The sequence below is a fragment of the Cyprinus carpio genome, chromosome A10 (assembly GCF_018340385.1).
Source record: "Cyprinus carpio isolate SPL01 chromosome A10, ASM1834038v1, whole genome shotgun sequence".
Taxonomy (NCBI): Eukaryota; Metazoa; Chordata; class Actinopteri; order Cypriniformes; family Cyprinidae; genus Cyprinus; species Cyprinus carpio.
Window position 1 is genome coordinate 14,086,918 of NC_056581.1, and position 17,091 is coordinate 14,104,008.

General features: G+C 35.3%; 3 protein-coding genes across 4 annotated transcripts; 1 reads left to right on the forward strand and 2 right to left on the reverse strand.

Moving 5' to 3' along the window:
- The first annotated feature begins 1,667 nt into the window (after positions 1-1,667).
- On the forward strand, positions 1,668-5,100 carry LOC109085670 (mesenteric estrogen-dependent adipogenesis protein-like). The gene is made up of 5 exons (XM_042764569.1): positions 1,668-1,839; positions 1,944-2,069; positions 3,201-3,316; positions 3,455-3,601; positions 3,677-5,100. The coding sequence occupies exons 1-5, from the start codon at positions 1,668-1,670 to the stop codon at positions 3,800-3,802; spliced, it is 687 nt and encodes a 228-aa protein (XP_042620503.1). The 3' UTR covers positions 3,803-5,100.
- Positions 3,810-7,258, reverse strand: LOC109085713 (arachidonate 5-lipoxygenase-activating protein-like). The gene is made up of 5 exons (XM_019100228.2): positions 6,848-7,258; positions 6,545-6,632; positions 5,799-5,869; positions 5,262-5,343; positions 3,810-4,927 (listed from the first exon to the last, which is right to left on the reverse strand). Exons 1-5 carry the CDS (start codon positions 6,984-6,986, stop codon positions 4,765-4,767), a joined length of 543 nt encoding a protein of 180 aa, XP_018955773.1. The 5' UTR covers positions 6,987-7,258; the 3' UTR covers positions 3,810-4,764.
- Positions 7,259-9,093: 1,835 nt separating this feature from the next.
- uspl1 (ubiquitin specific peptidase like 1) lies at positions 9,094-17,091 on the reverse strand. 2 transcript variants are annotated; one of them, XM_042765338.1, is made up of 9 exons: positions 16,957-17,091; positions 16,051-16,202; positions 15,672-15,794; positions 14,064-14,718; positions 13,111-13,221; positions 12,890-13,019; positions 12,631-12,756; positions 12,353-12,513; positions 9,094-10,753 (listed from the first exon to the last, which is right to left on the reverse strand). In XM_042765338.1, exons 2-9 carry the CDS (start codon positions 16,168-16,170, stop codon positions 9,438-9,440), a joined length of 2,742 nt encoding a protein of 913 aa, XP_042621272.1. In that variant the 5' UTR covers positions 16,171-16,202; positions 16,957-17,091; the 3' UTR covers positions 9,094-9,437. The 2 variants fall into 2 exon arrangements, with proteins under 2 accessions (XP_042621272.1, XP_042621273.1); XM_042765339.1 differs by lacking the exon at positions 16,051-16,202 and having other exon boundaries at positions 16,957-17,083.

The window sequence follows — 17,091 nt, forward strand, 5'->3', positions numbered from 1 at the left end:
TTGGAGTTTAACCTAGCAGCGGATGGATTTCTTTAGCTTAGCTCAGTTTCCAGGGAAATAAACTTTTAAACATCTCCTCTGCTTTATGTTTTACTTCTTTTGTGCTGTAAAATGGAGTCTCCTGGACATAATTTATTCCGTTGAAAGCAGAGCATGCAGTATCTGTCGCCTACATGGAAGGGAGGTTTTTTGTAAATGTAGATTTTGATGTATTGGGTCAGCGTTTGGGTCTCTACACCCCACAGCGGGACGAAGGACCCCCAGCATGTGTGGAGGAGCAAATACTGCAATAAATTTTTTACTTCTCTTTGTTACTTGTCTGGTTTGCGTTTGACTTTGATGATTTTTGTTGTTCACATTCATGCATCGTTTTTAAAAGTGATGTTGTGTCTGCTTTAGATCTTATTTTATGATTGAATGTTAAGATTTATTATAGATATCTGCATATGTATTATACACTACCATTAGAGCGTTTACCATCTGCAAGTTTTAATGTTTTTGAGTCTCCAGCTCACGGGGTTGCTTTTATTTGATCAAAAATCAAAGTAAAAACACTGATATAAAAGACCATTACAATAACTGTTTTCTATTTAAATATATTTTAAAATGTAATTTATTTCTGTGATGCAAAGCTGGTTTTTCATCAGTCATTACTTTCAGTCTTTAGTCATGATGTTTCAGAAACTATTCTAATTTGCTGATTTCATGCTGAAGTATTCATTTTCCGCTAAAGAAGCATTTCATATTATTATCAATATTGAAAACAGTTGTGCGTTCAAAAGAACAGCATTTATTTAAAACAGTACTTTTTTTAGCCTACTTAAGTTTAAATGTTGAGGATATGTTCATCACTTGGTTAAGATGTCTTGATTTGGCCAACTGGAATTTTAAGTTGAAACCAAAGAAAAGAATATAAAAACAGAAAAGTATGAAACATTACCACAACATCACTGCAGCAACTTTTTTTTGTACTTTACAGGAACGTCCAGGTCATACCACAGTCTGAAATTTGGTCATTCAGTTCAAGCTGAGAGAGCTGAGTTGTGGTTAACCAGGTCACAAACAGCATGGCTTACCATTCCTTTCACTCTTGTAGTATGTTTAACCACTTCAACCAGTTTTGGGTTTGGAACAGCTTGAAATAGTTCAAAACCAAGTGGAAAATAATTCTGTAAGGTACAGAAAAATATGGGGATTTTGACAGCTAATGTAAAACTGACTCTTCAACTAATTTGTAACAACTATCAAAACTACTCAAATTTATCTTTAGAGGTTTATATACATATACACGGAAATACGCTATTGCACTACTGAAGCTTAACTGACCTACTTTTTATGTGACTTATAGGAAATATGTTCTAAATTACTACATTTACCATGATGTAAAACACTATTTGCTCTGTGAGTGTGTTTAAAATGGGTGAGTACGACTGGGTCACCCTGCTAAATCAGTATTACAGGTCCTACAACTCAGTCTTCCCGTCACAATGTTAAACTGCTCTGTGCTGAACTACAGGATGACTCAGTTGGCTCTGATACCCAGAATCATAAACCAGCTCCGTCTGTACTCCACTCCCACCAAACTAAAGCGAGGGACGACTCATGCGCTGGACGAACACTCGGATTTGTCCTCTAGAAGTTACAAAAGAATGTAAATGAGCGAAAGCATGAATTCGGGCTTTGTTATGGACGTTGTCGAGCTAGAGTCGTTCGTGAACAGCCCTCCTCGCGGATTCACTGTCGAGAGTCGCGCGGGCTGCAGAGTCGTGAAGTGGGATCAGGACAACTGCTGCGTGTTCATCGATGAAATCAGGTCTGGCGAGGGAAACGTGATTTTCTGTAATTCTCCAGGAAGGTAAATGGATTTTTTTAATGTCGTGTTGTGAGTATATGCAGGTTTAGATATAGTGTTTTTTTGTATCTTTTTTTTGTTTTTTGGGGAGTCATAGTTCGTACTTTGGGAGAGTACACAGATTTGAGACGACAGCTAACCTCAAAAACAATATACATCCTGGTGTCCGCTTGCAGCAAAACAAAGGTCGAAGAAAAGAGAAAAGGAGATGTTACAGGTAGGAATTTTTTGTTAATAATATGTCATACAGTGAAAGTCTTTGACCTGCTTCTGTAAATTAACTTTAATGCGTTTTTACGTATAAACAGAGGAGATTAATATGCTGTGTGTCTGTCTATCCATCCATCCATATATATATATATATATATATATATATATATATATATATATATATATATATATATATATATATAAAGACACACATACACACACAAAAGTCGTGGTCGTATTATGAAAATATTATGAAATATATTATATTAAACAGAGGATATAGATCTGAAAATATCTGAAAACGTCATACATATGTTGCCTATATATATATATATATATATATATATATATATAAACTTTTACTTGAGCTTTTGATATATAAGAGGTCATGGTACTAAAAGAATATCCTGTAGGTTCCAGAACTGAAAACTTCCTTGTTACTGAAATAAAAGTTTATATTGACACCAGGCCCAGCAAATGCCAGATCCTGGAATGTTCCTACCTATGACGTAATAGATAGTTTAAACACCACCTCCAAATTCTGTAGCCCCGCCCACTGATTCACACATGACATAGTACATTTAGTCATTTTGCAGAAGCTTTTATCCAAAGTGACTTACAATTGGGGAATACAAAGAGATTCATCTTAAAAGCCTCTCTGTGATGGTACCACGAGGCGTCGCTCACTAGCGGATCTCAGACTTCTGGAGGGGATATAGATTCGTAGTAGTGAGTGGAAGTAGGCAGATGCTGCTGAGCCTGTGGCTGTTCTATATGCAAGCATCAATGTCTTGAACTTGAACATAGTAGGGAAATAACATAGGTGCCGCTAAACCGGATCGAGCAACCAAGCAATAAACATGCCATTGAAGATTGCAAAATATTGTGCAGTGCTTTAATGTTTTTGAATGTTAAAACCATGCGAACATCATAAGTGAACCTCAGACAGCAGTATAAAATAATAAAATAAGCCAGTTACTTATATGTAAGCACTACAGTTGTAAACATTAATCCAAACAGGAAATGGAATATGGCTATGTGTCCCAGTGTCAACAGGGAAGGTATCATAAAACTTTGACACCATTGCATACTGTATTTGTAAAGTCAAACGCCTCACCCTTCTTATTATTGTTTGCAGCTCTTGGATATTATGTGGTGGCGATCAACGGCAGTCATCCAATGATCAGATGGGAGATGGAGAGAGGCTTAGATATGACTATTTCATCTGTTGCTGGAGAGAGTTATACAGTTGATGTGAGTTTCTCTGTAGTGGAGACTTCTGTTTTTCAATGATATGAAGTTTAGTTTCCTTTTTCCGGAAATGTAAAAGATGAATTAAAAGTTAATGATTTTTGTGTGTGTGTGTTGGTTGATGTTAGTGTTGCACTACAGGGATGGGTCGGTGAGAGCTTTCAAATCCCTGTTGATGGAGAAAAGGTGAAACCCATCTGGAAAGACACACATTTCATCATCGAGTACTGTTCTGACGCCCTTTTTGACTTTCCCTACTGGTTCGGCTTCAGCAAACGACAGTTCAAGGTGTGTTTTAATAAGTGATCAGGCCTCTGATGAGTTCTAGTATTTTAGAATATGACTGGATATCTGATCTTACAGGTCTCTTACCATGGAAGAGGAGATCAACACACAAAATGTTGTGTGCAACAGCAAATATCTACTGAAAACAGGCTTCATTCTGTGGAAATTGAAGCCCCAGATGAGAAGACCATTAAAACACCTTAAAGGACTGTTTTATTTTAAATAAATCTTTATTATGTCAGCAGTAATACAAAAAAATCATAAAGAAATGGAGATCTTAATTATAATTCTGTTGAAGCAGAAAGATTTACATCCTCACATTGTAAACTAACAAACTCAAGATAGTTACAATACTTTTTTAAATGGGTCACTTTAAGCAAAAGTGCCCGAATGTGTTCCATCCATTGCTTTAAACGGGTCATATCATGAGGAATCAAATATTCCTTTATCTTTCCGGATAACTGAAATCAAGCCAAACAAATAAATAATTTTGCAACTTTTGATGTCACACAGAGTAAAACATCACATTATACTCTAATTTTACACATGTATTGTGCTGTGTAGCACCTACACTCTGCATATACTTCCAGAGAATCAGTAGAAACATGCAGATATACTATACCTAATAATTTCAGCCTGACATTTCAGCACTGATTAGTTTGTAATCCTGTCATGTAATGCAGACTTTGTAAAGAGGCTGAACTGTTTCACACAACAGAAAACCTGAAATCAGGTGTGCAAGCAGAACTTGTCACTTTTAAAGGCACAGTAACAAAAAACTGACCATTCAAATCTAAAGTTCAGAATTCAGAGATGTGAAATAGGTTACGAAAACTAAACTTTTTTTGGACAAATCTTTACTATTTGACCTCAATGCAAAAAAAATGAAAGCATGATGTGACCCCTTTAAAACATTTCTTCAAATACCTTATACTGGGATATTAATAGTCAAAACAACCTTTTTTATTTCTTTTGTTGATTTTTAAAGGTTTGTAATATGTACATATAATTTTGCTGTTAAATGTCGTTCTGACCATTACTGTGAACGCTTCACTCACTTTTCTTGCCACATCCTCTCACTAACTAACAAACCATTAACCAAAAGATTTTTTTTGGTTAATGTTTGCACTACTGTTTCAGCTGCTGTTAAATCTGTATAGAACTGTTCAGGGCAAGAGCAGAAGGGTTGATGCTGCTTTGGTGATGATCTGAATGTACTCTTTGTAGTCACTGCCACCGAAGCTGAGCATCAGGTGATTTATGATTCCCACAGCACACATGAGTGACAGGAAGAAAAGAATGCGTTTCCCGAACAGGAAGCCGGGAGTGCTGTCAGGCATACAAGCAGAATATCTGTTCACAAGTCTGGCGTGTTTAAAACACAGCTAGGTTACAACATGTGGTTAATGTGTCTGTTTAAAACTAAATCCAGGGTTGAAACCTTTAGGTGATGTAATCGGTGAATGCAACGGTTCAATGAATAAACCTTGTATTGAGATTAATTTTAGGCACCATCTAATGCTGTTGGAACGCATAACAACCCACATTTGTGTTTCAAGGTTAGTTTACTCAAATGCATATTTATCACAAGAAAACATATTTTTGGTGTTCAAAAAGGGCTTATTTGTCCACAGTTATGGATTTGTAAGTTTAAAAATCTTACCTCTGGCAAGTCTGCCCCAAGTAGCCAACAAAGTACTTCTGCCGGACCACAAGGTAGATAATGCCAGCAAAGGCAGCTGGAGCTGTTACAAAAATGGTTTAATAACTAAAGTGTTCTTATTTAAATTATATAGGATACTTTCCAAGAAAGTTATTGTACAGGTAATTTTCTCACGTAGGGGAATTTTATTAGGGCTGACTCTTATTATATATGCGTCGGTTCCTTAGCAACTCAATTACTATTTCAGTGGTATTCAAAAATAGAGCAAATATTATGTAGGCAAATATTTGAACATGGTTCGTAAAATAAATCATTAGTCAGGAAATGCAAACCATTTCTACTACATTACAAAGCAGAATTTTATTTCATTTGATTGATCTTGTGTGAAAGTTAAAAATAAGTAAAAATAATAATTAGCATGTTTTTTAAATATCTGGAAACATATTATGTTATTTTTATGCTTTAGTAGGGTCAAAAACTTACATACAGCACATTTAAATTACTTATTTTTTTTGAATGTGATGAATTCAATTGTACCTTGGCTCAGACAGATACCAGCGCACCACAGTACTGCCAGAAATGTGGAGTACGTGTCCATGCAGTTTCGACTGAGAAAACAGTAAATACATAACTCATTATGAAGCAGATCATTTTATTAATAACTTTTTATACAGTTTCAGAAACCAACTCTTGTATTTCATTTGACTAAACTGATGTAAATACGTGCTGTCAGTTCTTGTAGATCTTCCATGTAGCTTTTCGAAAAGTTGTGAAAGAGCATACTTCCTCTCTGCTGGTGGTTACTGACACTTATGATTGCATCTAAATTATGATAAATGATAAACTACCAAACCAGAAGTCTAGATATGCAACTGATAATAATGCTGTTAGTTTATTTTGCACATTTATATATATATATTAGAATATGATAATACTAATTCATAATTGACTTAAAATTAACCCATTTGCTTAAATGTAGACTTCAAGAAACTTTAAATAAATGAAAAATTAAATGTACAGATATAAGTTTTCAATATGCACAGACCAGTGAAACCCTTTTGCAACATTATGTAAATAAATATTATGATTAACACAAGATTATGTAAATAAATCAGGAAATCGGTTTCCAGGAAAATGTCGAACTGTTATGCAAAAGAAGCTACACCAACACTATTTCATAAACGAATTATTTATCTATGCTATATATATAAAAAGCTCTTATTTTTTCAAAAATTTCAGTCAAATTCTATTCTCGTGGAGAAACTTGAATCAATGTTACTCACTTTGCACAAGACAAACGCTCAAAGGCTGGAGAATGAGATTTAGAATGTTGACCCGTGCACTCTTTCTCAACCTTTAAGGCGAAGAACACTAGAGGAGAAGTCAATGTATTAAAGATTGGACATGTATGGTAAGTTTGAATGCATTTCCATGTAGATTTAAGTTACATTATGAACTAATTCCTGGTAGTTGCATTAACAGCACAGTGTGTTCAAAGATAATTTGCATACACCTTCTGTATCAGTAAACATCATTCAAGTATCCGAAATAATAATGATAATGATAATAAAATCTAAATGTCATACCATTCTGAACGACGCTGAGAAGTGTGACCAGCACCAGTAAGAAAATGTTGTCCATCACGGCAACAAACATGTTCTCTAGTATGACCTGCGGGTCTGTCTCATACTGCTGTCTGGTCATTTTTAGCATCACAGATAACATCGCCGTTAAACTGATGCGTTTCCTTATGGGAGGGTCACTTCTGCTTCATGATGAAATGGCACATTTTGTACTTTTTGAAAGAATATATGTGCGTGTGGAAACCCTGTTCCTGGTAAAGCTGCATCTTCCGTTTCACATCTAATCCTATCAGTTGGTATTTTAGGATAAAATAAAGTTTAACCATCTGAATGTGAAGTCGAAACGGACGGTCTTGGTGTTGACGGTCTCGCAGTGAAAGACTGCCCTCTGCTGGCTGAAACCGTTTTGCTGGTCTTAGCTGGTTTCAGCTCGTCTTCCACTCTATATATTCTGGTTGTGGAATGTGAATGTCACCAAACACTGCATATTTCGGGTGTCTGTTTAATCTGACTCACCTGAATCAACTCATCAGCTCATTAGCAGGGTCTAGATCTACTGAAATGTTTGTCAAATTAGGAAACTAAATTGTGTATTTTTTTCAGAAGGCCTCCATATCCAGGACTGAAGACATCTACTCTAAACCAGCCAACAGACCAAATGGTATTGTCACTTTTATATTTAAGCACTAAATATAAGGAGTACATTTCATGTAGTTAAACAAGCCTGGTTAGTTTGGTTATTGTATATAACTTGTCATTAAAGTAATTATTTGAGATATTGGTGCTGCGCTGTTTTGGTTTTGAAACTTTAAATTTATGTTGCTCAGAATGACTGCTGTAACTCAAACAGAAAAGCTGACAAAGCAAGACAACTGAACTTCACCTGTGATATTTCGGCTGTCAATATATCATATGCTAAATAAATTAGCAGACAGAAAATTGAGCCTTACCTACAGTGGCCCCACAAAGTATTTGTCACACTTTAAGATGTCAGAATTTTATTGTTAGTTAAAAACACAACCTAAATTTGAGATACTTTTTAAAATTATTTTTTAACAAACTGCTCTTTGTGTGTGTGTGTGTGTGTGTGTGTGTGTGTGTGTGTGTGTGTGTTTGTGTGTGTGGATCTATGAGGTAAGTTTCCTCAAATTTACAGATGTCCCAACAACAGCCATCAGTGTTGTTCCTCATCTTAATAATAAACATGTTCTGCAGTTTGACGACCAGGAAGTAGTGAAGACATTTGTCTTATTTTTAACAACATTTCTGTTTAATTTGATAACCAACAAATTTAATTTTGTAAGATGTGTTAACTGAACAATGTGCTTGTGCAATAAAAAAAAGTCATTTGTTTTGATGCTTTATTATTAAGATAAAACATGTATACAGTTTTATTTAAGCCTGAAGTGTCTAAATACTTTTTTTTTGGCCACTGCTTCTTTTCACACTCTTAAAATAACCAAACTCAGACCTTTTTAAGTAGACCAAAAACTGAACAAAGTGAAGCTCTTTGCATTCACATTTTCCATGGCCAGTTAAAAATGGACTGGCATGGTTACTTGAATATTGTAATATTGATCATAATGATTATTATTATTATTATTTTAATTTATTTTTAATAAGGCAATGTATACGTTCTGGGTCCACCTGTATTAATATTTTGTATCAAGTACTCAACTATAAGCAAAAAGCACTACTGCACCAAAAAAGGGAGAGACATTCAGTTAAAATATTAACTTATTACTCCCTTTTAATGGTAATGTGATCATGAAATGTAAAGAGCATAATGATAGATAGCACATAGTTGTTTACAGTCAAAGTCCTTTTTAAGGGTATTCTATAGACTTTGTTACAATGTAGATTTCACGTCATGGAAAACCTGGAGAAATGTTCAGAATAAAAATGAATGGAAATGCTTGTTATTGATTATACAAATTTGTCTAATTACACTACTGTTCAAAAGTTTGAATCAGTCTTTTTTTTTTTTTCAGTGAAGAAGCATTAATTTAATCAAATTTGACAGTAAAGACATGTTGAAGAACTCTTTCAAATAAATGCTATTGAAGTATTTTTACTGTATTTTATCAAATAAATGCAGCTTTGGTAAGCATTAGAGACTTTCATACTCTTACAATTCATAATCTTACTGTTTTTAAGACATTCCTGTCCAACAAAAAGTGTAGGAACCACAGATATAATCAGTTTGAAAGTGAAGCTGTTTACTCTTCAATGCCAGTAACCACAACATATTCAATTTTTGGGATCATTTAATATGAACTGCTTTAAATACAGTGATAACCATGAAAAAAGACAACAACAAAAAACAACTGTACAATGCTGTACAAACCTTAACAAATGCATTGTGCATACTTTGATCTTCAAACATTGCATACTCTGCACCTTTAATGTTCTTTATTCAAGTATATCAGACAAAATATGAACTCTGGATTCACTGAACTGATTATGTACCACAGGCTTTCCTAACAAAAGTCTTGAATTCCCAATATGAAACTACAAGGAAGAATTCTTAGGAACAACTTGTTTTAACATCAGAACAAACTTTAATTTTGTAAAATCTAAAAGCTATTCGTGATCAGAAAAATATATCTAATCCATTAAAATCAGTGTTCTCAATTGCAGTCTGGTCCATCCCTGATATATATTCATCAAGATTCAATACAGAGTCGTTTGTAGAGGAAGAGTAGTTTAAAGTTGCTTCAGGAACCACAGTTGTTGCACAAGGATTTTGCTGTGCGCTTCCAACGGTCTTTTCCACATTCTGGCTGTTGTTCAACATCTCTAGGAGCCCTGTGCTGTCAGGTGAGAGGTTACTGACGGTCGTCGCAGGAGACAAAAGCTCAGCGAAGAACTGATCATACGCTGGACTGTCGTATGCTGTTGTACTAGAGGTGACAGAGTAGGGTGACGAGAGAGCTGTGCTGTCCGGTTTCGGTGCCGATTCTCCTGTACTTCCCAAAAGCTGGTTTAATTTGGCCAGTTTCTTTTTCTTAGCCTTGAGCTTTTTCAGTAGTTTCAGTCTGAGGGCTTCTGTAGTGGTAACAGGCTGCTGGTCTGCCAAAAGGCTTGGATTTTTCTTAACAGATGGACATGTGCCACCAGGGAGAGTGATTGGTTTGTGTTGAGCCGCTACAGCAGGATTCACGCCACTTGAATTTGTCAATTTCTTGCTCATGAAGCCACCAAACATGTCAGCTGGCTTTGCTGGCAGAGCTTCGTTGTCACATTTCAGATTGGGTTTTGGGGCATGAGGAGGAAGTCTTATTGGTGTCGACTGGAAGGAAGGATGGCGTTGAAGTAATGAGGATGTAAGCGGTGAAGGTGCAAGTACTTGTGTAGCAACTGACGGTCTCAGAACAACTGGATTGGAAACCGTGGATCCTTCCTTCAATCCAGAACTTTGGGGTTTCGGAGGGTTTGAAGGTTGGGAAACGGACTTGGAGATACAAGATGAACTAGATGCGACAGAAAGACTGGGGAGAGTGGCCGGGATGACGGCTGGGCTCTGGGGAATCTGAAGAGCCTCAGTGGCTTTGTTCTCATCAACCAGCGTGAGGGTCACAATGTCTGTATGTGACAGACCCTCAAAGGTGTCCAGTAAAGTGGTACTGCCGATGGATGTATCCAGAGGGCTGGCAGCAGTCGAGTCTCCCACGGTGAGCGCGCTGATGACACATGTGTCATCGGCCACAGAGGCTGACAGTTCGTGCAGGTGTTTATCATCGACATTCGTGAGTGCCGAGGGAGCTGTCGGTGAGCAAACTTCTGAAACTTCATCTTTAGCGGAGTCTGATTCCCAGAAAACAATGTGGATTTCATTGGCAGGAAATGGAAACCTCTTGTGGGTGATGCTGTGAGGGTATTTCAAATCATCCAGTTCCAGCCATGACCCTAAAAGACAGAACACAAACATGTAAATGAACCACAATTAAGTTTAAATTTCAATAATTGACATTTTAAAGAACACGTAATCAGAGATAACTAGCAAAATTAGCTGTAAACCTATTTAAAAACAGTTGATAATTTTAGTCAATAATTTGTGGTACTTTTGCTTATTTTTGATAACATGCAAGAAAAACAATGCGGAGCCATAACGTTTAAGTGGAAAAAATATGGTGTTTTTAGCAACATTAAAATTATTGATTGGCTAATGGGATTCAGAAGAACAACTGTATACATTACCATTCAAAACTTGGGTTAAGTGAAACTTATGTTTATGAAAATTCTCTTATGCTCACCAGGACTGCATGTATTTGATAAAAAATACAAAATATTTTGATTTAAATATTGGCATATATATATATATATATATATATATCTATAATATATATATTATATATAATTATATATAACAATTTTAAATAATGTAAATACATTTTACAAGTCAATCAATATTTTAAAATGTAGTTTATTCCTGTGATGCAAAGCTGAATTTTCAGCATCATTACTCCAGTCTACAGTGTCACATGATCCTTCAAAATCATTCTAATAAGCTGACTTGGTGCTCAAGAAAGATTTCTCTGCTTATCAATGCTGAAAACAGTTTTGCTGTGTAATATTTTAGTGAAAACGTAAATACAAGTTTTAAAGGCGAAATATCATGAAAATCAGATTTTTTTTTTTCGTGATTAAGTGCTATAATCGGGTCCTCGGGTAAGCTTTTCTCTAGAAACATGTGAAAAAATTAGTCATTCAAATTGCCCTCCCTTAATCTGCACATTTCCACTCACTGCGCTGCTGTCACTTAATACACAGATCTAATAAACATGCCATTTTTATTTATTTTTTCCCCAGCTGTTTACATTCACAGACATAACCGACTGTGTTCCTGTAACGTTTGTGTGCTTTTAACAAACTTATGTGTATTTGACAGTTTAAGCACAGTAAGACATGAAAAAGAACTTAGTTTAGTACTCACATGCCATGTGACAGCCGCTTTCTGTGCGCAAGCGTCGGATGTGTGCGCTCAGAAAACTGTATATCAGAAGTTTAAACTAATATGGCTTTAAAACGCATGATTTCAGCATGCCAGACATGATAATCAAAACCAAACAGATGTTTTTTTTGGCAGAGTATCTGAGGTTCAAGCTGTAAAGGCACAGCCCTATTCTGGAAAAGGGGGCGGGGAGCAGCAGCTAATTTGCATTTAAAGATACATGCACGAAAAAAGCATGTTTCTGCTTCCACTCAAAATAGGCATTTTCAAAATGATATAATAAATAATCTGTGGGGTATTTGGAAACATTTTTGGGAAACCTGAGACCTATATTTCATCTTGTAAAAAGGGGCATAATAGAAACATGAAATAGAAATCTATTATAGAAATCTATTATATAGAAATAGAATCTTTTCTAACTTTATAAATTATAATTATTTTATAAACAATGTTTCCTTGCTGAATAAAAGAAAGAAACAAGACTCTAAACTTTTGAACTGAATTGAGTAGTGTTAAGTAGATCAGCTAACAAACTCACAGAATAAAAGACTCACCATTGGTCTGGCGGATCCAAGTGGCAAAGTGCTTTAGACGCTTATTGTACTGGATGACAGTGCTAACATTGTAGTGTGCGCCCTGGAACTCAAATGAGAATTTAGAGAGGTCTTTCCTGGGTAAGCCCTCCACAAAGTGCAGTGCAAACACGGAGGACAGCCTGCAAAAATGAACAAAGACAAATATCAAGCAACCACAAAGACCATGAGGTGAAACAAGGTGGTGATAAGAAGAGAGAGAGAAAAAAAAAAGGAAATTTATAGTTATTTCAACTTACTTTTCAAGCACCATTTTCCTCCTCTGGTTTTTACGGTTGCAGTTACTGCACTGAGTGCGGTGGATGGCTTTTAGTGGGTGCCAGTCATTCAGAATCTGAGTGAATGTTGTAAGAGTCTTCTCAACACTGCAAGACAAAAGGAGGGTTGTTTTACACGTGGGCGCGTGCATGTCACCAAAAAAAAAAATTCTACTAAAATCAAAAGCTGTTTAATTACCAAAATACAAATGATTAAAATTACAAGGCTTAAAACCTTTACCTGTCATTTAGAGTATAACTACAAGAAGTGCACTTAAATTCCCAATGGACAGTATGCTGGAAAAGCTCTTGAGCCCACTTGTCTGCACGTAGAAGGAGAGGGAGGGCAAACACGGGTGTTTCCTGCTGACCTGTATGACAGACAGACAAGAGTATCACTCAACACCAATGACAAGCAACAGATATCAAATCGTTTTATGATTAACTGTTGAACCATTTTACCAATTTCACACTTCAGTGTAGGCTGAAGGAGTTTGAAGAGTGACAGACGGAGCGCAGACAGCTGCCTCTCTACCTCACACAGGACATCAGCAGGAACTCTGGTTACCTCATCTGTTGAGAGAGAAACAGGTTCAACTTTCTAGCATGTGAATGCAAACCTCTTTATAAAAGTATATTTTTGAGGTGAGGGTAAATAAAACAAAAAATCATGTTAACAGATAATAAACCTATCAATTTACGTTTAAATTATAGTGTATGAATACATGCATAATTGTTAATAATTGAAATCTGAGTTATTCATTATAAATTTAAATAACTAGCTTTTTATACTTTATAACATTAAGAAAAATTAATTATCAACTCATAATGGAATATAACTGTAAAGTTTAATATACAAATACATAAATATTAGAAATAATTTACAAATAAGGATTAATATTAAAAAATACATTTTATCTTCGTTTTAATTTATAAAATTATACTGTTGACGTGAATACATAATTACAAGAAATGTCAATTTATAAAAGATTTTAATCCACTTAAATATGTACTTAAAACATATGTAAATTTATATTAAACAAATGTTTGTAATTTAAAAAAAAAATTATATTTAAATGTTTACAAAAACTATCATAATTTATCATTTAAAATGATAGTGTATTAAATATAAATACATTAGACTATTTTATAATATTCTAAAGAATAATACATAATTTTTCCATTTATAAATTAAATGTTTCATTTTGTTTGTACATGTAAATTTAATTTTATCAGTGTTCATATCTCTATGGACATTAATAATGTAAAATAATAACAACAACTTACACTTAATCTATAAGTGTGTGTGTTTGAACTCTAATAAAAAAATACTAACATAATAAAATATTAATAAAATAAACACTAACTAAAAATTCTATATGTTTAGAGTCCTGGAAGTGTTTGCTTTCTCTTGCCTTCACACTGTTGCTCCTTGGCTTTCAGAGTGGCACAAGATTTATCATACGTGAAGCAAAGGTTCCAGACAGCGGAGTTGCTGGAAGACACTGATGTCAACTCGTCTATCAGCTTTACATTCTGACATGGAGTCTCTCTGATGGTCTTGCAGTTCACAAGCATCACCAACAACGAATCCAACCAACACAGGTTGTCCTCATTTTTCCAGAAGAGATGAGGTTGCACAGGAACCAGCTCTGATGATTCCACATCTACATCCATTCCAAAGTTCTCTTCGACTTCATCTTGAGTACTAGATACACAATCATCCTTCTTGTCACACAAATCTAAATCCTCATGCGTGGCAACAGCAGGTAGATCTTCAGGATGTTGTTCCTCTGTGCCATTAATAGATTCAGTCTTTCTAAGTATTGATTGCTCATCAGTAAACATTTGTGTTTTAACAGTGTCATCTGGAAGGGTGCCGTCACTGACATCAGCAGCACATGGCTCAGGCACAACAGACAAAACATCCAGTTTCTCCTCTCTTGGTCGCTTTGAAGGGGAGCATGCATCATCCACATTGGACAGGGAAGAAATGCTCCTCTTGCATCCATCTTTAGACAAGCTAGCACGCACATCTTCCAGAGATCTACTAACCAATGGGTACAGGCACTGCAAAGCGACAGAAAAACACCCCACAGACATTAATGATCATCTTACTACCATTTACAACCAGTCACAAGCATTTAATACAAAGAGAAATATCATATTACCAATATTAAAAGCTTAAAAAAAAAAAAAACAGTGAATTTCACAAACATGTTCAGCTTGTATCTCACCCCAAAATCTGAAGGACGAACTACAATTCTCAGTATGAAAATAAAAATTAATTTTAGGACAATTAATATTTTTTGCAAACATTTGCGACTTACTCCCAAAAAAGATCATTAATATAACAGTCATATTATTTTAATGATAAATTAAGCACATTTCACCTCAAATATCTCACAATTTTTTACTGTAATGTGCACAGGCATTTTACTTTATTTTTTGATTCATGTGATTTTCAATGGTGAGTCTAATTAGATACTCATTACCTCATTGCACCTTTTTCTTTCTAAACTAAAATCAGCATAAATAAATGTAGGTACAAAAAACACAGTTTTACTATCTCTATATATATATATATATATATATATATATATATATATATATATATATATATATATATATATATATATATATATATATATATATATACACTCTATTAAAGTATAATCTATTTTATTGTTTTTTTTTTTTTTTAACCAAAACGAAGCCTAATTTCTTTATACCATAAAGTGTTGTGTGTGATTCACACAATCTCCAAAATAAATTCTTACTGGATTTATTACTTTATTGTATCTCTTTTCTTTCTAAACATATATCAGCATAAATAAAAATAGGTACAAAAACACTACTTTGATGTAAAAATACAGTTTATTTTAGTTCGCTTTTTTTTTTTTTAACTAGTTTTCAGTTTCAGAGTAAAATGACTCAGATATATTAGTGACTGGTTTTCATTCATTCAGTTATCACCTGAAGTGTCAGCATTTCCTGATAAGCAAGAAAAAAAACCTCCTCACCAGTGGATCTGTACAGAGCATAACACTCTCCTCCAAGTTGACAGCATAAAAGCGGAGGGCATTTTTCTGACCTTTTGTCAAGCACCAAGGACAGTTCCCTGGTGTGGCTTTTCTGTCGTCACACTGTAAACACACACACAAAACATGAGAAATCACGATGACTCCACAACACACAAAATACAAGACCCATAACACAATTAGTGTACAACTTAAGTGCTTTTATGAGTATTCCTTCGCCTTTTACACAGATTTTCCGTGTTTTGTTTTTTGTTCTGGTTTGAGGTGGGGGATCAATTCGATAGTTTTCCATACAGTATAGATCTAAATTTGAGCGGAGCTTTGCACAAGTGACAGAGGGAGAGAACTGAGCATAACTGACTTTTCCCAAACACCCCGCCACCGCTGGGGTCGGAGCCCCTATACCAGTGCCTTCGCCGTTCATTCTCACGCCACCCAGGTTTCCGTTCTCTGAAGAGTCCTGCGGCCATAAACTTGACATAACCGTGACACCTGGCTCTCCGCCAGCACGCGCTGCAGTGAGAAAGAATCATTCATTTCTGAGACATCAACTGACCCATTCAGGGCTGATACACAAAGCAAACATCTCAAACTAGATTTGCGTTTACATCTTAGTGCTTGTAAGTCAGTAAGAGAACAGCTTTGGCTTCAGTGTGCAAATAAGCAACGGACCAATCCAATTAAGTATGCATATACATTTTTTGAATGCTAAACGTCCCTTAAACCCAAGTTATTGTGTCGTAATATTATCCAAAAAATGTCTTAAGTTGCATACACACCAAAGACTGACACTGTAATATAAACGTGAATGGATTCTAGCGTTATCTGTTAAACTGTTTGAATCAGTGGCAGAATTAAAACATACCTTAACTTGAATGCTAAGGGACTAAATAACAACAGGTTCTGTTTCGCAAATATGGCAATAACTAACGTTACTGACATGCGAAATAGTTTGTTTGCAGGCAATCTTGTTTTGCTGTTTTCTTACTGACAGCTGAGTTTTGGATAAACGTAACGTTAGCTGTAATGTTAAATATAAAAGACGATCTCGATAACTGGTAAAAGTGACCCGTTATGCAAAAAATCAAACAAACAAACATATAAAGCAACCTTTAGATATTTAGATATATTTCTTTGTTGACCACTATCAGGCGCGAACAACCTCAGCAACGACGAGCGGACTACAAGATAAGCAGATCGCCCAAAACCGTGAAGATTGCATTCACAACCAATTACCTAAGTGCACATCATCTGCATCAACACATACCTCGAATCCGGATCGAATGTGGAGAAATTCCAAACAGGGTTTTAAACACGCTTTAGGTAATTCCAGCACGCCGGTAGGAGACATTTCCATGTGCATGCTCTCAGTCGTACGCTCAACGTACTACTTCCGGTTCTG